Source organism: Parasteatoda tepidariorum, chromosome 4 (genome assembly GCF_982258835.1).
Source record: "Parasteatoda tepidariorum strain Cologne lab strain chromosome 4, Ptep-v5.0, whole genome shotgun sequence".
Classification (NCBI taxonomy): Eukaryota; Metazoa; Arthropoda; class Arachnida; order Araneae; family Theridiidae; genus Parasteatoda; species Parasteatoda tepidariorum.
In genome coordinates, this window is record NC_141758.1 from 51,597,076 (window position 1) to 51,617,478 (window position 20,403).

Genomic DNA, 20,403 nt, shown 5'->3' on the forward strand with positions numbered 1-20,403 from the left:
AACTTGATGTAAATGGCATAAAATTAGCTTGATATATTAATTATTGACTAACTGAACTTTTAGATTTTATAAGAAAGAAAAATAAAACTAATTTACAAGATATGGAAAAATCACTTTGTTTTAAATTTGAAGAGTTCAGTTGTGAAGTTATAATTTTTTAGATAGGAAATTTTAAAAGCATTTAAACACACACACAGAAAAATAATTTTGTAAATACTGAATAAAAATTGAAAAGTATTTAATTGGGTATAATATGAAAAAAACACAACTACTTCGATTTAGTAGGAACAACATATGACGCAATGCTAAACGAATGGAATTTAGTTGTTGTTTATTTAGTTATTGTTATTAGTAGTTGTTGTTATTTGTTTTAGTTGTTGTTGTTTATTTAGTTTCAATAACTTTTCTTTATAATGCAATAAAATCTGGCGAGCAGCTATTTAAACGATCGAACACTTCGTTTGTTTATTTGTGGCATGAAGTTAGGCTCGCAGAAAATGCCGTTCATGGGTTAAATTTAGTAGGAACAACACAACCTGTGACGTAGGCTATATTATACCCAATTATAGCATATTAAATTGTTTAACAAAAAATAATAAATTTACAAGTAATTTGAAGATTATTTAATGAATGTGAGCTTAAAGCATTAAAAGCAATTTATCTAAGAAAATAAACTATTTAGTTTATATTCAATAGAAATATGGTTTAATTGAAAATAGTCTATAGAATCTAAATATTTTTTAGCGTATGTTAAAATACATTAGCACAAACTAAGTTCAAAATTCGCCAATATTTATAATTTAATGCAAAAATAGGAATATTAAACTTTTTTGAATTAAAAAAATCAAACTTTTTTTTTAATAACCAACATAGAAAAAAAAACTCCTTTAAACTAAAACACAAAATATTTTAAACTAAATTTTTCCTTAAAAACCATGCAAGAACTCAAATTATTAAAATTCTATTTACAGTCTTTATCAAAGCACTCGGTCCAAATATGAATTAAATCAAAAGCCTATATTAATTAGCATTTTGAATAATTTTATCATAGCTTCACATTTTGGCACAACGCAATTTAAGTTGGAGATCTAAATCTTTAACTTTTTTTGAAGAATCAATAGATTGCCTGGAAATATTTTCTTGACTATTACAAAATTGACAAAAAATTTGTTCTTACAACATGAAAGTTAACAGGTAAGCAAACTTTGTAACTCATACACAATAGTTTCAAACAAACAATGGTTGGCCTTCTGATAGGAACAACAAGAATGTCCCATAGCATGAAATCCAAGACCATATCAAGTAAAAACTCAAGCATTCTCTTCACTACTGTACATTTTAATATACACAATTTTTAATATAAATCGTACTATATTTTATATCAACAAATTAAACAATATGATACATGATTTTAATATATCAAATACAATATTCAAAAATAAACTTTATTTTAATAAATGTTAAAAGGAAACCCTTACATAATGTTTAGTACAGTTCGAATTGTAAAACTGCTAATAGTTATGAAATTGGTTGCTGATGTGACAGTCACTAATAACAATAAATATGCTGAGACTTGACATACTCACCACTAAAAATAAATTTATTTTAACCTCTTGTTTATAGCTGGTCCAACAAGTAAACCAGAATAACATACTGTAGCACGTTAAGTGCCCGGTGCAAAAAGTTAAGAAAATCAAAAATTCATTTTATTCCTTTTTTCTAAAAAAATTAATTTTAATCTTAAAATGATCATTAGCATAAACATTATGATCATACTAAGTATGAAATAAACTAGCATCTTGATTATCTGAACTTCTTTCATTTCAATACTTTTCCTAACCAAAGCCATTTCTGGAGTTTTTTTTACAGGTAAACTTAACATTTTATTTCTTCTTTTTCAATAATATGCCATCCTAATTCACTTAAACAAAAATATTTTTCTTCTATATTTATTATTTACAACGTCATGAGTATTGCACTTCATGTACTCATATCTAAACAAAGTCTTGATAAGCAAAAAGATCTTACTTGTAGCGAACTGAAAAGCGTGGACAAGAAAAGATAAATTGGTTTGATTGAAATGCGGGATTAAATTAGCAAAAAAAATCTTGATTCTCAGTTTGTGACTAAAATTAGATTGAAAAATGATGTTACCTCTATTTAAACTTTTCAAAGTAGGTCTTTTCCTAATAACTTAAGAATAAAGCTGCTAACATAAAAAAATAAAACATAAATTTAAAAAATTATCTAGATGATTTTATTAAACACAAATTTCTTGCTAACAAATTGCACAATGTCTCAAAGACTTAAGACACATTAAATTTTAAGGATTTTACAGTCAATAAAATATAAAAACTATATTACACTTAAAAACTCTAAATGTAAAGTAACTGCAACGTTTTTATTTCATTTTTGCTTAACATTAAATAGATTAATATTATTAAATAAACAACTTTTGTGATTAACATCTTTTTTTATTAAGATTATTTTTGAATGCATACTTTTGTGATGCATAAAATATACTTACATTTAATAATAAAGAAACTGCATTTTAAAAAAATGGTATGTTAAAATAAAAGTAGCTACAAATTGATTACTATAAATGAAATTAACTACAATATTTAGAAGAAATACTTATTTAAATATTTAGAAAATTATTTAATAACTTAGAAAATTATTTAGACAATAATTTTCTAATAAAGATAATAATTTAGATAATAAGATGCTTCAAAGCAGAGGAGATTTTTGGTTAAAACAGAAAAAATTGGAAAATTCAACCAGTCTACAAGAAATTTTAGTAAAGTTAGTAGTTATGCTTTGAGTAATCAAGGTACTATGCTTTAAATGTCTAAGAAAAAGACTAACACAAAGAGAGTATGTTAGGAAATATTGCTCTGATAAGTTTTACTTGGCCCTTAAAATAATTTTTTTTAAAAGTGAATATGTAATGCAATAAGAAAACATAACAAATAAAAAAGTCCAATTCCATTAAAAGTGATTACAAAGTTTAATATTAACTTGATGAACTGCAATAAATAGAATGTAAGAGAACCAACAAAATATTAAAAGAGATATGCTTTTAAAATAAAATTCATTATGTCAATTTCAAGATAAGACTGAAAATTAAAGAAAAAACACACAAAATACAAATGTTTCAATTCAACATGAACAAATTAAGAAATCATTTCTTCATTAGATGATTCATTCTTTAAAAAATTCTGGGTAACATTTGGAGACCCAAGGAACTGCTGTGGTGATTCCTAAAATTAAAAATTAGGTATGAAACCAAGAAATAGTCTTCAAAAAAACATTTTAAATCAGGGAATAATAACGAAGAGTTTCTAGAAAAGTTTCCAAAAAAAGATAGACATTGTGGAAGTGAATTTAATATAGTTTATACAATCAATCCAGGTCCGGATGTTTAGGTCAGACAAAGAAATGATCTATTGCACTTGACTTTGTACCAGGTTTTCTGGATTGTTTAAAACATAAATTATCACAGATTTATAATCTTTAATTTGAATCTACGTATTATTATTCTTATTTCAATTGAATCAATCAGTATGAAAACAAGTATTCTTCAATTAATTATATGGAGTTCTCACGTTGTTGAATTGAATGTTTCAATTGTATTGCACTTATTTGAAAAATTAGAAAACTTTTATTTGCTAACACAATATTTAAGTTTAGTCCACAACTGCTGTATGTCGTTTCTTGGCCATTAGAAAATTATCATTTCAGTTCTGTCTTCACAGCAGAGAATTATACTGATCTCATGATATTGAACAATGCAATAGACTTTGAAAATGAGTATAATTCAAAATAAATGTTTTCAAGTGTATCCCTAAAAAAAAGAATTATTTTTTGACCATTTTAACCTACACATTAAATTCGTCCAACAAAAATTTATTCTGGCTACAAAGGGTTACAAACTATAATAATATAATATTATAAGCTATTTACTTATTATAATGTCATAAAATTCAACAAATTAGAGATTTTTAAAAGATTTATAATCACATTTTAATAAACACCTTTTTTAAATGTTAACAATTATTTTCGAAAAATTGGGCCATTTCATACTTTTAATTTTTACTTTTACTTTAAAAATACTAAATGCATTTAAAAATATGTAATTTTTGTTAGTTAAAAACATTTTTAAAAATTTATCACATCTCACAATAATTATTTCACTTAGCTCCAAAATACACGAAACATAATTTTTGGGTTGTAGTTCTTAAACTTTATGTGATTTGGGAAAAATTGCTGTGCAAATTATTTGTAGAACCATGCAAGATCCTAAAAAAAAATTCCCAAGTAATGAACAATTTTATTTATATAATTTCATTTATATCATTCTAAATTATAATTTAATTATCATAAAATTATAACAAACAAATTATTATTATTTCTTAATTAGGATTTTATTATAAAAGATTTTATCCACACAGCATATTTATTTTCCAAAATTGAAAAGATTGGATGGATTAAATTTATTGCCAAAGTTAAAGAAATAATAAAATATTATTTATAACATCGTCAATATGATCAGTTCTGAGTATCAGATTTTTGTGCTACATAAAATTCAATTGAACTTATTTAATTTGTCTTAATCCAGAGTTTTTTTTTATCAAACCTTAATTTACTTAAATTTGAAATCATAACTTATTCTATAACTATTAAAAGATAGGTTAAAAAACTGCATCAAACTCAATAATGATTAAGAAGTTTCAGCTTTCAACTTCAAGGAATCCCTTCACACAAATTATCCCTATCACATTAAAAAATAAGATTTTTTAAATGTTATCCACAAAGTGGACAATAAAAATTAAGTATAAACATTTAAAAAAATCAAAAATATATTAGCTATATCCCAAAGAGAATATGTTTCAAGCCCAACAGAATGCAATGTTTGCCCTGCTCTGATACCTAAATATTCATAATTTACAAGATTCTGCTTTTTTAAGAAGCTGAATTTATTTGAACCTGGGAATTAAAAAGTGAAACAGCACCTTTTATACTTGAGATAAAGTTCCAAGTGATTTTTTTTTTATCAAAAATAAAAATTACAAAAAAATATATAGTTAGAACTAAATTAGAGACATAACTTGCAAACACTAAAAGCATGTGTAATTAAAAGTGTAATTGTTTATTTTTAAGTAAAAATTATCTTCTCTTTCAAAGTGTGAGAAGGGCCATTTATTTTTGACTCTGAATGATTGATAAATTATTTTTTAACAAAAAACTTATATAGGAGTTTATCTAAAACTTAAATATTTACACTAAAATGTTTGGATAATAAACAAATATACCTGATGATCAGCCCTTAGTGATGGCGATGCTATACTATTTTGATGAGTATATGAATTATCCCCATTCGTAGATGAAAGATGTGGCATAACTTGAGAATCTGAAAGTGCTTCCATAGATGTAGGTACTTCTGAAAATTGATATTTATTTAAATTAAGCAAAAAGCAAATTATTCATTATAAAAAGTTTCAGAAAATCTCTAACAGCCCCTCACCTTTAAATCAAAAATAAATATAGAAAAACTACATAACTAGTATAAGTAATTTAAAATTGTTTTTCCAACTAGTTTTAATAGAGTTTGGAAGGAAAAAAATTTAACATTAAAATTCCAAAATGTAAAGAAATTAATTAAATATGTCTAAAGGTTTGAATTATCAACATTTTAAGTTTTCATTTACTTATTTATTTACTTTTTAATAAAATAATTTTTAACCTATGTTCAAAAAAATTTAATTCAAGGATTTATTAAAAGAAACGATGATAAAATTATCCACTTAATGGTTTAACTTTTTTGAAAAAGAATACATGTGAAAAGCCTCAAAGACTTTTTTTTTATTTAAAAATGCTACATATATATTTGTTCATAAGGCTACATATATTCTTGCTGCATAAATACTACATATATACCTACGCAAGCCGGCTGGCAAACAAAAACTAAGCATATATTTTAAGATGCTTCGGTTTTAATTAAAAGAAGAAAAAAAGAAAAATGATGTCACAGAAAATTAAGGGAATTTATTATATTTAATAAATAGTTAATTTACGAATTAATCACTATGATAAAGACGATCTCTTAAAATACAATATTTTACTGAAACATTCCACTGTCACCACTATTACCTTATAACTTTATATTACTTATGACCAAGACTTGCTTATTACTATTATAAAATATGCACTGTAATCAAACTCTCAGTATAATAATGGGCACTGAACTTGAGTTTTGACATTAAAAGCAGAAATTGATGTTCCCCTTTACAAAATTCAAATTTTAGAAAAGAACCCCTTCACAAAATTTAAATTTGTAAAAAATTATTTATCATCTAACGATGCAAAATTATGATGGATTTGTCAAGAATTGAATACATCAAACAGTGCTAACTCAAGTTCAATTATCATAATGACACTCTAAAAACATCAAAATTTGCAAAACCATGTGAAAAGGGCCTAAAAATGCTAAATAGCTTTTGAAAATATATCAGCAAATGACAGGAAATAATAGATGAACTATCACGAATCGAATGTGTTAGAAAATCGAAATTTGTACTTTTAACAACATTGTATTAATAATATTGGGATTTATGAAACCATGTGAAAAAGGCTGAAAAAAGTATAAATAACTCTTAAACAAACTATCATTAAATGATGTGAAATTACAATAGAATCGTCACGAATCAAACCTTTCAATAAACGATAGATCAAATTCGAAAATCGTAGTTGTTACGACAGATTAAATATATGAGAATTAATTTGAAAAACCTTGGGAAAGAGCCAAAATTTCGAAAACATTGTTGGAATATGGCAAAGGGGTCAGCATTGCACACTGGATGCTTTTACTTCTCAGACAAGTTGAGTGAATCTGAAGCTGGATTGTCCTGGTCTTTAAGCTTTCAACAAGGATAAAATCACAGTCCTTCTCAACAATAATTCAGCATCTTAACCACTTTGCCATAGCCAGGATTAAGGTTGTTGTCATTCGGAAAAAAATCTACAAACAGCTTTCTAATGTTTCGATACATTCCAAATTTAATTTTATCAGTTTCAATAGAATGTCACATAATATTTTCACTGTGGAGCTTTACAATCTAAACACATTTGAAAAAGATTCATATACATATGTTACCTCCAAATTTTGCATGGGATGAAAAAGGATTTTGAGACACTACTGATGTCCTTGGTGGAGATCCAAGATGATGAAAGGCATCCATCTGCTGAGTTATACTAAGTAAGCCACCTTCAGCCACGGTGACAATAACCCATATCACTTCTGCAAGTTACAAATAAAAGGGTTTATTATAATGTATCAGCATAACAGCACACCAAAAAAAACCAAAACTGAAAAATATGTGCACAAACAAAAAGTTTTAATTAATGTAAAATTGTGATATTTAAATGAACTATTTTATATTTGAACAATATAAAAACAAATTATTCTGACATCTTTTATTACAAGAGAAGTTTTTAATTTCACTAATTAAATTATATAAACACATTCATTTCCTATAAAAATTTTTATTCGTTCCAAATGTATATGCCCAAGCTAATTGGCCTATTACAATCCAATTATTAGCAAGATCATTATTATCACTTTGCCATGAGTCAGACTAAGAAGGTATTATTGAAATGAGCACATATACTTTAAGAATAACAAGAAAATATATAACTCATTACTTAGCCTAATATATTTCAAGCTGTTTGTAAATTACCATACTTTAAATATTCAGTATCGAGTATCCAGCTGAAATTACATGCCCTTGAAGAATCTAAGTTTTGCTGAAAATATGCATGCTTAAGATTGTTGCAATAATTCAAAAGCAAATATCAAAGTTTAAAAGATATTTCAATTCCAGCTTTTACTTTCTTTACTTTAAAAAAAAAATACAATTTATCAAAATCCAAGAAAGCCTTATTTCCAGAACATAAAAAATAAAGCAGAGAAAAGCTTAAATTCAAAGCAAAAAATGAACTAATTAGATGATAGTGAGCTAATAACATGAAAGGAAAAATAAATTAATTAAATCTAAGAATAAATTTGATAAATAAAGTCAGTAGTATTTACACTTCTAACTTTCTAACGTATAACTACTACATTTGTAACTATCTTGATAAAATCTTTAAAATATTAGATGCTAAAAACAGAAAGGTCAGCGTATTTTATGAACATGAATGAAATGCTAATAATGAAAAAAATCTTGATGAAGTACAAAAATACTACAAATGAGCTTGATGATTAAAATTGCTTGATAAAGGCTGTTTACTTTTAAAAAAATTTAAAACATTTACCTCAGATATTTAAACATATAATGATGAAAAGATGGGAAAAGTATGAACACTTTAAAATTTATACGTATGTGTATTCAAATACAATAATAAAAATAAATTTTGAAGTAGAAAAAAATTAACATATGAACTAAATGTTGCAACAAAGAGTGCAGATATACATTACATTATACATTAAATGCAGGTAATGATATACATTAAATGCAGATAACAAAACAATATTTTTATTAAATGGGCAAAGATTACTTGAAAAAAAATTTAAGAAAATAAATTCAAGAGATAAATTCAGAAAATAAATTCAATTTAAAATACTTTTGAAAACAGCTTTCAATGATTTACATGGGTAACTAGATTATTTTTGCTGACAAGGGGAAATATTCAAAATCAGTTAAAATATACTTAGTTACTATTTAACCTCTGAAATTCTAAAGAAATATGATACATTCAGAAGTAAAATTTAAATTATAATATAGCAAACTTTTTAACAGTTCATGCTCTTCCAGACAAGTTATTCAAAATAGGATATGGGACAAATAATATTAAGAACTATATACATAGGTTGAAACAGATTGAGAATTGAATGTATTGTAATACATTTAAATAGAGCAAATTGGTCAAAATCATACTAATAAACAAATTTTAAATAAATTGCAACTCATTTCATACTATATTAACTAAGTAAGGTTTAAAAATAGCACTTGATAATTAAGTAAATAAGACTGAAAAATGAAAGCAACAATGTTAAAGCTGCTCCTGCAACAAAATTATCAAAGTTGCACTTATTTGGTGAATATGTTAATGAACTTTCAATTTGAACCAGTAGTATCAAAAGGAAATTTAAATATGAACATAATAGTGCTCTTCTGCAACAATTCAATCAAAATTTGACTAATAAATAAAAACACAAATAAATTTCATCTCATAACAAACAATATTTATAAAAGAAAAAAGTAGCAGAATAAAATTAGCACTAAACAATTCATTATATTGAAAAATGAACATGACAATGTTATACTAATTTTCCTCATAACAAATTTATCGAAATTATACTAATAAAAATATATACAAAAAAACATAAAATAACAATTTATTCTAAATTCAAGTGAAATGAAATGGAATATGTCAATGTTGTCATGCTATGAATCAATCAAGATCATACTATTAAATACATGGGTAAATAAAGTGCAACTTCTTTAAAACAATATTTATAAAAGAAGAAATGAGCAGAATAAGATTAGCACTAAATAATTCATTACATTGAAAATGAATTGAAAATGAAACACAATAGTGTTAAACTAATAGTTCTCGCTATGATGGTCGAAACCATGCTAATAAAAACAATACACAAAATAACACTTAAATAACAATTAATAACTAATTCAAGTGACATGAATTGAAAAACGAATAAAATTTTCTCCCGACATGAATCAATCAAAATCACGCTAATAAATAAAAAGGTAAATAAATTGCAACTTCTTTCAAATACTATTTGAAAAGAAATAACCAGAATAAGATTTTACAGAACTTAGCCCAAAGTTGTTATATTGAAATAAATAGAAAAACAAATGCAACAATGTTATGATGGGGGGAGTGACACCCATTTTGTACTTAAATTATGAATGAATAAAAACTAGCTTAAGTAAGATTATTGATCTCAAATCCATGATGAACTGGCAGTTACTTAGATTTTGCACCATTTTTTTCAATGAAAATCATGACTTTCTATGACAAATTTCATGCATTGTTGAAATCGATTGCTTTCTAGGATCGCACATATCCAGAAGAGAGATAAAGTGTCATACAATGGAACTTAGCAATACCTCATTTGGATCTTTGATTTCAAAAAATGAGCATCACGTATCTGAAAACTTAGGAATTTTAATGAGAAAATGTAATATAATTTAGAAAGCTAGAAAAATAATTATGACAACTTCAGATTAAAATATATGCTATAAGCTTGGAAAAGAACAAAGGAAAGATATTTATAACAAATAATTCAACTTTCAATAGAAGAAATTACTTGCCTCCAAAAAACTGTCCTGTAGCAGTACTCATTCTCCATTGCCCTTGATACATTCCAGGTGCTTGAGGACTTGTCATTTGAACAGATACATCTGTCAGTTCATGAGGTCCTAATGCCTCAACTAAAACTCTCTCTGTGAGACCCATTTGATCACCAGATGTAAAGCGTAAACAGCATCCTGGAGGCCATCGCTCATCACCTTTAGTTAAATGAAATATTTATTTATTTAATATTTACTTAATAAAATATTTATTTATTTATTCTTTAAATGAATGAAGAAAAAAATTGTTACAATCAGCGGAAAAAAAACGAAAGAAAAAATAACTAAGTAATCCTTAATCAAATGAACAGATTTCATGCAATTATTCCAAAGAATTTCTGGAACTGGAAAGTGATATATTTTATTGAAAAAATTTAAATACATCAGAATATTAATTCGTATAATTTTTTTATGAAATTAGAATTAATTTTGAAAATTAATTACAGCAGTTAAAATTTATAAACAAATTGATTTTATAATGCTTGAAATGCATATCTAAAAAACGAGTGTTATATCCGAAAAATTGAAGCATTTTAATCTAAAATTAATACTGGATGTTCTGAGAGTGAATCATACTCCTTACATTTTACAATAAAAATCAGGTGCATAAAACTTAATTTACATGTTTTGGTCTTTAATTTTTTTCAAACATAATTCCAATTAAGTAAATTTTTTTGGCAACCAAATATAATCAGGGTTAACTGCGGTTTCCTGAACAAAAAATGAAATTTTCAAGAAAAAAGTATGTAAAAGGAAAAATATATTAATCGATTGAGGTTAATTTCTGCTTTATCATAAAATTATAAATTTCATTTTAATTTCCAGAAATAAAGAATTGTTATATGTCTTATTTTATGAAATTTTAAAACTTACATTAAGTATAAATGAATAAATTATTAAAATTGTAAGCTTTATTGTTTAAAGGAAATAAAAATATCTCAATTCTTGACAGACATTTGGACCATTCCTAAGTAATAAAAGAAAAAGAAAAAAATAGATTCAGGAAAATGATACAAAAATTAATATTTTTTGATTATCTGTGTGAACATCGAATTTAAATGTTATGTTCTGAACTATAAGTAGGCTATTTACAGAACTAACTTTTTTTTCCTCTTAATCCATAGAATTGGTATTGCCAACATTTTAAAATCAAGTTAACTTGTTAAATTTGAAATACGGAAAATGAAATGCAATATGTAAATTTTTATTGCAAGAATAAGAATCATAGTGTGTAATTTATAATTTGGATGGCTAAGAATCACGATGTGCAGTTTTTAAATTAAAAGAATACAACTCGCAATTAAAGATTTAAAAATTGCGTTAATATGAATTGCAATCATTAATTTTTTTAATTGCTTCAAAAAAATCGCATGAGAGATCTTTAAGTCACGCAAATATGAATCATGATGTGTGAATTTTTATACGACTGAGTATAAATCACAATATGTAATTAATTGATTTTGCACATCACTTACAAGTTAACATGAAAATCCACTACTAATCAAAACCGGGAAATTCCTTAACCGTTAGTGAAGGGGAAAAAAAGGGCGCAAATACATAACAAATAATATCCCTACTAACTTACTAGGATTTTGAATCTTCCAAGTTTTTACAAATTTCATATTAGGTGGAACTGCTTCTCCTTCACCAATGGTGACATCTCTAACAAATGCCATTCTGGGTAACTTATCCTTTGGTGAATCAAAGTCAAAATATGAACAAACGGCAGCTTGTAAATTCCTGGAATGTTAAATAATATAGTTAGTAATTTCTAGCAAAACACTGAATCATTAAATGCAACTGTATAGAATGTGTTTATAACAGGGTTTGCTCTTGTTTATAACAGGGATTTAAATCAGCTTGATTTAAATTAAATGATTTTTTTAAAATAATCAATGATTTAAATCAACTGATTTTATATATATATATATATATATATATATATATTGATTTAAAAAGTAAAAAAACAGTGTTTTAAATCATTTATACTTTTTTTATTTTTATTTTCTTAGTTTTAAAATTTATTTTAAATAAATTGCTGCATTATTAATTGTAGTTAACAAAATTACTTTCTTTCTTGGTGTGTGTTAAATTCCAACACATTTGGAATAACATTTTTAAAAATCTTTTGATTGCTGAGATTGAAAGTACTGATTAAAGTAAACATTTAATGCTGTCTAATATTGACTTGCATAGCTGTAGAAAGTAATTAATAAACATGAATTTTTTTCACAAAAAAATACAAATAATGCTAATTAAAATTCTACCTTTTGATTGAAAAAGAATTAAAATCTACATTACATTTTATTGGTGGAAAATGCATATTTCTAAAGCTTGAAGTTACATTAAAAAGAAATTACCTTAATATGCCAAACATAGAAAGGAAAAAAATGCTGATGAATTCAGATATTTTTTTTCTGATATAGTGTCATTCTATTAAATTAAATAACCCAGAATTAGTGTGCTGTCTCTTTTATCAATAAGTATTTTTTTCTCATAATATGTTTATAGTATCTTTGACATATTTTCTATAAAGAAATTTTGTGAAAAAAATTCCAATGAGTACATAGATTTTTTTTAAAAATTTTTTAGCTTAACTTATCGATTTTGATATCGAATTAAAAATGAATATTTTAATATAAAATTATATAGATTAAATATTTATTTATTTTTTGAAACAAAATCTGTTACATTTATTTTGTCATTTTAAAGAGAAAAAAAAAAAGAATTCACAATTTTAAATTAAAATTATGAATTGCTAATTGAAACTTTGTTTTAATAGTTAAAGTATTCTTTACACTCTCTATTTCATCTAGTCTTTAAATTTCAATTATGCATTTGCTTCAAAATGGTTGCTATGCATTCAAAGTTATGCATTATAATAAAAAAATTTTATAGGTAGCTACAGCTTCTTAAATATTGTCTAATATAGTTTTAATATTAATTTAATTTTGATTAAACATTTATAAAGTTTTTTTAATCATAAATCAAAGTTCTTACAGTGCATTTGAATAAAAATCAAAAACATCCAATTTAAATAAAATAAAAATAAAAATTTTATAAATCAAAAAAAATCATGAATTTTGGTTTACATCAGGCATAAATTAAAGAACAAGTAAAACAAGTGAAATAAAATTACTTGAGAAACAATTATACGAAGCCTAATTTTGGTCCAGGAAATTTTTTAACTATATATTTTTATTGAAATGACGTCTCATAGAGTGAAAAATATCAAATTCAGAGTAATAAATTATAAAATAAAATAAACATTCAGAATTTTTTTAAAATTATTATTATTGCTGAGCGACACAAGACAGACATAAGAAGAAACCTGGAATTAAAAAAAAAATTTACAAACACTTTTTTAAACTTTCAACGAGAGAACTGATATATTTTAATACAAGTAGATCAAAAGGTCGCCCTGCTTCAACAAATGTTAAAATTATTTTACACTAGAATGTTATTAGTTAGCAAATTTTCATCTAACAAGATAATCTTTCATCTAACACTGCATGAAGTTAAAACTATTTTTAAGCAATGTAAATATGAAGGACTTAGGCAGCAAAACTGGACATAGAAACCTCAACTTAGTTGAAAAAAAAGAAGAAAAAAAAAAAACACTGCAAAAATTTATTAGTGAATGATTCTTCAATAAACTATAACGAAAAATCAAAACCATCAGTTCTTTAACTCAGAATTTTTTTTTTAACTTTTCTAGACAGATATTATTTTATTCTCAAGTCCTTGAATTCATGACATATATTTTATTATAAAATTTTCAATTCTTTTTCTCCATGTACAGTACGCAAAACTAAAAAAGATATCACTCATAATAACTTTAGTTTTAATGATCCGATTTTTACATATTAAATGTCAATTCTAATGGTTCAAGGGAGTGACCTCCAATATGCTAATTAATTAGTACTAACTATTAATCAAGTTACAAAATCAGACACAAAAATGTACTTTCTCTGAATATTCATAGATTATTTTTACATATTTGGATTCCTAATCCTCTAAATATAGGGGTAGACGAAATTTCGAAAAAATTAGGCAAATAAATTTGGATGCTAGAAAGCTATATATATTTGGCATTATCCCCCAAAAATAGTAAAATAATATCGCTGTAGCAGGAAGCGAACTTTAAGATAATCTTAAACGACTATGTGGTCGACAAGAAATATTTGTCGATCACAAAGTTCTGAGAAATCCATTGCTAAGCAATAGATGATTTACTGCAATTTTAATAATGGATGTATCTATTATATTCTCTTAGTCAAAATTTTAAATGCCTGGTTTATCTGATGCAACTGAAGTCGACAATGTATTAAATTTATCCCTTAAGATTCCAAAAATGCACAACAGCAATAGATGATTTACCACACTCTTGATAGTGGACTCATCCACTATGTTCCTTTAGTTAGTCAAAATTTTAAAGCGTGTTTGTTTTGTCCGATGAAACCGAGAATGAATATGTTGTTAACCAAGGTTGGATTGACAACATATTCATTCTCGGTTTCATTGCAAGCTAAACACAGTTTTTCTACATTTGTTTTTCACTTTTATTTTCCATTTTTCTTTAGATACAGATTTTTTCAGGTTACTTTTGTTTTTCTCATTCACGTCTGGCAAATCTTGAGAATGGATCCCTATTTTTTAGTGCATGAAACTTTTGTTTAAAAAAAAATGAACATGGTAATAAAAATTGCAAACATGGTTGCAAAAAAAATAGGTTTTTTCAGAAGAAACCCAACCCACTGAGTTTCATTGTTTTTTTCAAGGTTTAATTAGGATTTTTTTTCTGACAATAAGTTTTTCATCATTTCAAGATTTGATTCATCAAAAAAATGATTAGTTTTTCACCATTTTTTTATTCTTTAAAGTCTTAGATAAATCTTACTGCATTAATATATGGGTGATTCTTTTTAAACATGACAATTCGGGCCAAAAAAAAATTTCAAATTTAAAGTCTTCAAAATAATCTAAATTATTTTTTTGTATTACTTCTTTAGATACACTTATTAATATCTTACAGACAGCAGTGTAGTTTACTGACATTTGCTTGAGAAAAAAAATAAAATAGAAATTCACCATATCTTGAATGCCAGGAAAATGACATACAGAAGTTTAAAAAACAGTCATTTTAAGTAAATAGTAAGTAACTCAACTTAAGCCTTTATGTTAGATAGACCCTAAATTGCTTAATTCTTTTTATCCACAGTAGAAAGAATCAAAATTTTTTTTGTAGCTGATATGAAAAGAATAAAATTGTGTATAATAATCAATCATTAAATAAATAACTTTGATTACATCCAAACATATTACAATCATACATAAACTTGGTATTATGTTAATATTTGCTTTCCCTCCTTACAGTATTAGTAGTTAAAAAAAAATTCTGGTAACACTTCAATGTCCTGGCATTCATAAGCCAGGAAAATGACAAATTCACCATTTTATTTTGGCCTATGGCGACCTAGATATTCTGCAGAAAACAACAAAATTACTTAAAATAACTCAGATAAATCTATGTAGTTTATGTTATTAATGATTTCGAGAAGTCAGGAAAATGACAACCCAAAAACCTACTCACCTTGAAAAAATTTTTGAAATAGATTTTGAACCAGAAAATTGGTTTTTTATTCATGCAACAAGACATGTTCATATAGGACAGTATCTAATCAATCTATTAACATAAGATATTGATTTCTGGCCCTATCTATATTGGTTATAAACCACTAAAAAAAAGTAGCCACGAAAATGAGATTTTCTTGTGACAAACAAATTCTTGACAGAATTTTTTTTTTTAAACGATGTTTTTGTAAATAATACCCTCTGCGTATATTTTTGAAATGCTTACACTGGTTAAGAAAAAAAAAATAATTAGATACTGAAAAATTTATGGGAAGTTTTGAAGCTAGTTATTATTGGAAACATTGTTTGTGACATGCCAGAAACATAAAATTTTGAAGTTCAATTAAATTTTTTAACTATACAAAACAGTCAATGCTAGCGCAAAGTCATTTTAAAATGCTAACAGCAATGCTATTTATTAATTTTTTTTAAAAAAAAGTTCTTATAGTATTATAAGATCTTGGAGCAAGGGACAGTGAATTGTCCTATTTCCTGAGAATCACCCATATACCATTAATTTAATTAATAATCAAGCCATTAATAACCATAACTTTAACCACATTTTATTACAAATGTCATTAATGTTGATAAATTAGAACTAATTATTTTAAAGTTAGTAGTAGAGTCTAATTATTTGTAGAATTTTAATTATAGTAGAATTATGAAAAACTACTAAATGTTCAATTGAAGAAATAAATTATTTATTTTAATTCAAATGAAAGACATTAATTTTTAACATGAAATATATATGCAATGTTGCATTACAATACTTTTCCAACTATGTTATTGCGTCCTATGTTACATACACTGAAACAGGGCTTCTAGAATAATCTCTAGAATTTCAACATCAAAAAATCAGAATAAGAATCCAAAAACAAGAATCCATTAGAACAAGAATCCAAAAACAAGTATTTCCCCAATTAGTAGGTATGAGGTGTCCTATTTTAAAAATATCATTGTAGAGGAAATATTATTCAAAAAATACTTCAACATCTTATTGAATTGAAACTCTAAACATTATATCTTGTTATAAAATTAGTTTAAATTATTTTGTGAATTAATATCTCAAATTTTGTGAAAATTTTTTGCAATTTCCAATTAGTGTTTTTAACAAGATTAATTAAAAATTTCAAAGCACAGAATATAGAAGTAATGGAAATTTAAATATTTCTATGCTAGTAGCTGTATTTTAACTTATTATAAAATATAAACAATTGAAAAATCGATTGGGTAAAATCATAACCCTGACTTCTGGACAGATACCAAGATTGAAATATCCCCCAAATAGTAGGTATTATTAAATAAAGTGTATTTAATAATATCCCATTCACTATTTTCAAATCTTTATTCTTAAAGAATCTAGTTTGACCACATATTAATTTCCCTAGTCAGATTCTCAGTTCACCTATGCATTTCAATGAATGCTATTTCAATTAAAAAAATTATAACATACAATAGAGTAGTAAGCACAATTCTAGTTTATGATAATTTACATTAGAAATGAAAGATTTTTATTAAAAAATTTATTTAGCTCTGAATCTTTTGTTTACATAAAAAATGAAGGAAGACATTACCAGTAAAAAAAAGAAAAATCTCAATTCTTCATGTAGAGGGAAAAAGTTTGAATAGCTGTTAACAGGGTTGGAGTTTTTGCCAGCAAAAAGGGGTTTTTGCCAGGACAGTGGCAAAAACCGGCAAAAACTGGTAAAAACCGGCAAAAACCAAATTATCTAAATTGCTGATTAAATATTATTACAAAATACTTGAAACAAATTTAAATCAATCGTAAGGAATAATAATTTTGACACATTACATGAAAAATTATTTTTAACATATTAATAAATATACCTAAGGGTAATAATTTTTAAAAGATTGAAAGTTTTTGATCTCTTTTCATTTTAGAATCCTAAAATAAATGTTTTTTTACAAATAAATATTATTATTTGTATAATACTATTATTTATTATAAAAAATTATTATTTGTACAATAATTAACTACACATGTTGATAGATATTTTATGCTTTAAATTATATTTGTATTAATTTAAAATAAGTTCATTTCACTGGAAAAAAGAGAATAATCACAAATTTTCCAATCAATAATGTTTTAAACTACTAAAATGATACATTATCATTTAATTATGGAATAATAGTTTTGTTAATTTTTTTGTAATTATTTATATTCATAGTATATATTTCAATTTTAGGAATAATTTTGTATCAAAAATGTGTTTTTGTCCTCTCATCTTGGAAAATATAGGTTTTTGCCAGGACGGTTTTTACCGGTATTTACCATGGTTTTTTCCACCTGCGGCAAAATCTTGCCAACCCTGGCTGTTAACATGTTTCACTAACTCTGTGCTACAGAATTTGTCTCCTATTTTAAATGTTTGCCCCATTAATTGAGTGAGTTAATGAAATATCCACAGAAGTTAGCCAATTTTAGTAAAAATGAGTCCAGCAATTATTATGAATATGGTGTTTTTATTCTGAAATATTTTTGTTACAATATTTATGTTTAAAGTTTTCAGAACAAAGTTTCATAAAATGTAAATATTTAATTAAATAAGTTAACATATAAAATAAAGATCTTAATGTAAGCAAAAGCATATGTTTATATTTAATTAAATAAGCTATTACGAATTGATGCAGTTCTTAATGTAAACACAAGAATTATTATTCCTTTTCTTTTAATTAAGCATAAGTAGTTATATCATAAAATATAACAATAAGTTCAAAAAATATTTGCTAATGAGTAGAGCAAGTGAATTCAGCTTTAAAACCTAAAATTTTAACAGTGGTGATAAAAGTTCAAAATCTGTTAAAAATATGGTTCAAAGAACAGTCGAGTATACGGTTTTCTTGTTATAGTTGATAATATAACAAGAAAACATGATTTTTAAAAAAGATAAAAAATTTTCTCAGCAACAATTAAATATTGCTAAAAATCATGGAAATTTTTTTTTAATTAGAATGTAGAGTACCCCTTACATTGTGCACTGCACTTTGCTGACTTAACAATACACAAAATGTTCCATTTTTCTATAATTTCTCTGTCAAGTGTCAATCTCTTATTATTAGAAAACTCCACTTCTCTGTAATTTTCCCTATTTTCTAATGGCATGAACTACTAAATAAGAGTTTCATTTAATCTAATAATGTAAAGCCTCATGAAGAGTAATAAATAATAAATAAAAAACATTGGAATTATTTTAACTTTATTATTCATCATTCAGATTACATGATTTGGTAGTGTTGATTGATTCTATTTTATTTTCTTATCGAACTAAGAACAGGTATTCAACTAATTGTTACTATAACAAGAAATTATGGCTTTCAAAAAGGGCACTATTTTCACCTTGGCAAGAATTAAATATTGCTAGAAATAATCAAAATGGAAGAGATTTCTATTAGAGTATAGAATCGAGTGCCACTTATATTGAGCACTGCACCTTAGAGCTTTTACTGAGTACAAAATCTTTCATTTTCCAATTATTTATATTGATATCTTAATAAAAAATTTTAACTTAGTAGTCCATTTTTCTGTATGTACATGAAAAAAATATCGGCAAAATAGGAGGGGCACTCAATTGCTAATTTTTCTCGAAATATCAATTAAATATTTATATAAGACAAAAAATATTTAAAATAAGGTATTAGACTATCGTTTGAGTGGTACGCAGAACAACTCATTCATAAAAGAAAAGAAGAAACATAATTCAAAAATTAAAAAATATGAAAAAATAGAGTAATTATAATGCAAAAATAAATGTATTTTTAAAAAACTATTTAGGCAAAATTTAATCTATTCACAAAACAAATTAATTTTTAATTTTACGCAAAAAAAGAAAACAAAATTATGCGAATTTAATTTGTTAAAAGATGCATTCATTGAAACAAACCAATTATTCATGTCCAGAAAGAAAGCACATCCAGCAGGATTCAATTGATCTCCTAAAAGTTTTTGAAGCTGCGAAATGAGGACTTCTCTATCTGTTGTTCCCAAGCAGCTGAATTGCTGCAATAGACCAGCATCAAGATCTCTGTCGATGTCCATTTTTAATAATTTAGCTTAACGCATAAATACATTCACTAAATTCTTGATTTAAGATGACGATCTAAATGTAAGTTTTTTAAAGCATATCTAAAGTCAGAAAAAAAAGCAAATTTTCATTTTGTTATATTTCTAAAGGCTAAAAATAAATGACGTCAACATGCAATCACAAATTTTACCAACACAGCTGATTCGTTGCCAGATATATTTTGTGAACGACTTATGTAAACAGAAACTAACACTTTTCTATCTAAAACTATTATTGACATTTGCTAATGATTAATATATAGTTTCTTTATATGCGATTAATATTATTTTTCTTATCATTCTTATTTATTTTAT

The 20,403-nt window shown here is 25.1% G+C and overlaps 1 protein-coding gene across 1 annotated transcript; it reads right to left on the reverse strand.

The window, feature by feature from the left end:
- Positions 1–1,713: 1,713 nt before the first annotated feature.
- LOC107438968 (protein ILRUN) lies at positions 1,714–20,258 on the reverse strand. Its single transcript, XM_016051396.5, has 6 exons — positions 19,910–20,258; positions 11,959–12,113; positions 10,335–10,532; positions 7,154–7,297; positions 5,313–5,440; positions 1,714–3,260 (listed from the first exon to the last, which is right to left on the reverse strand). Exons 1-6 carry the CDS (start codon positions 20,062–20,064, stop codon positions 3,174–3,176), a joined length of 867 nt encoding a protein of 288 aa, XP_015906882.1. The 5' UTR covers positions 20,065–20,258; the 3' UTR covers positions 1,714–3,173.
- Between the last annotated feature and the right edge of the window lie 145 nt (positions 20,259–20,403).

What these genes read in the sequence shown, in the direction of transcription:
- LOC107438968 (XM_016051396.5), bottom strand. Translation starts at nt 20,064, where the DNA reads ATGGACATCGACAGAGATCTTGATGCTGGTCTATTGCAGCAATTCAGC. An exon ending in TTTCTGGACATGAATAATTG is followed by an intron (nt 12,114 to 19,909) that starts GTTTGTTTCAAT and finishes TTAACATTCCAG; the next exon opens with GAATTTACAAGCTGCCGTTT. An exon ending in CACTAAGGGCTGATCATCAG is followed by an intron (nt 3,261 to 5,312) that starts GTATATTTGTTT and finishes TTTTAATTTTAG; the next exon opens with GAATCACCACAGCAGTTCCT.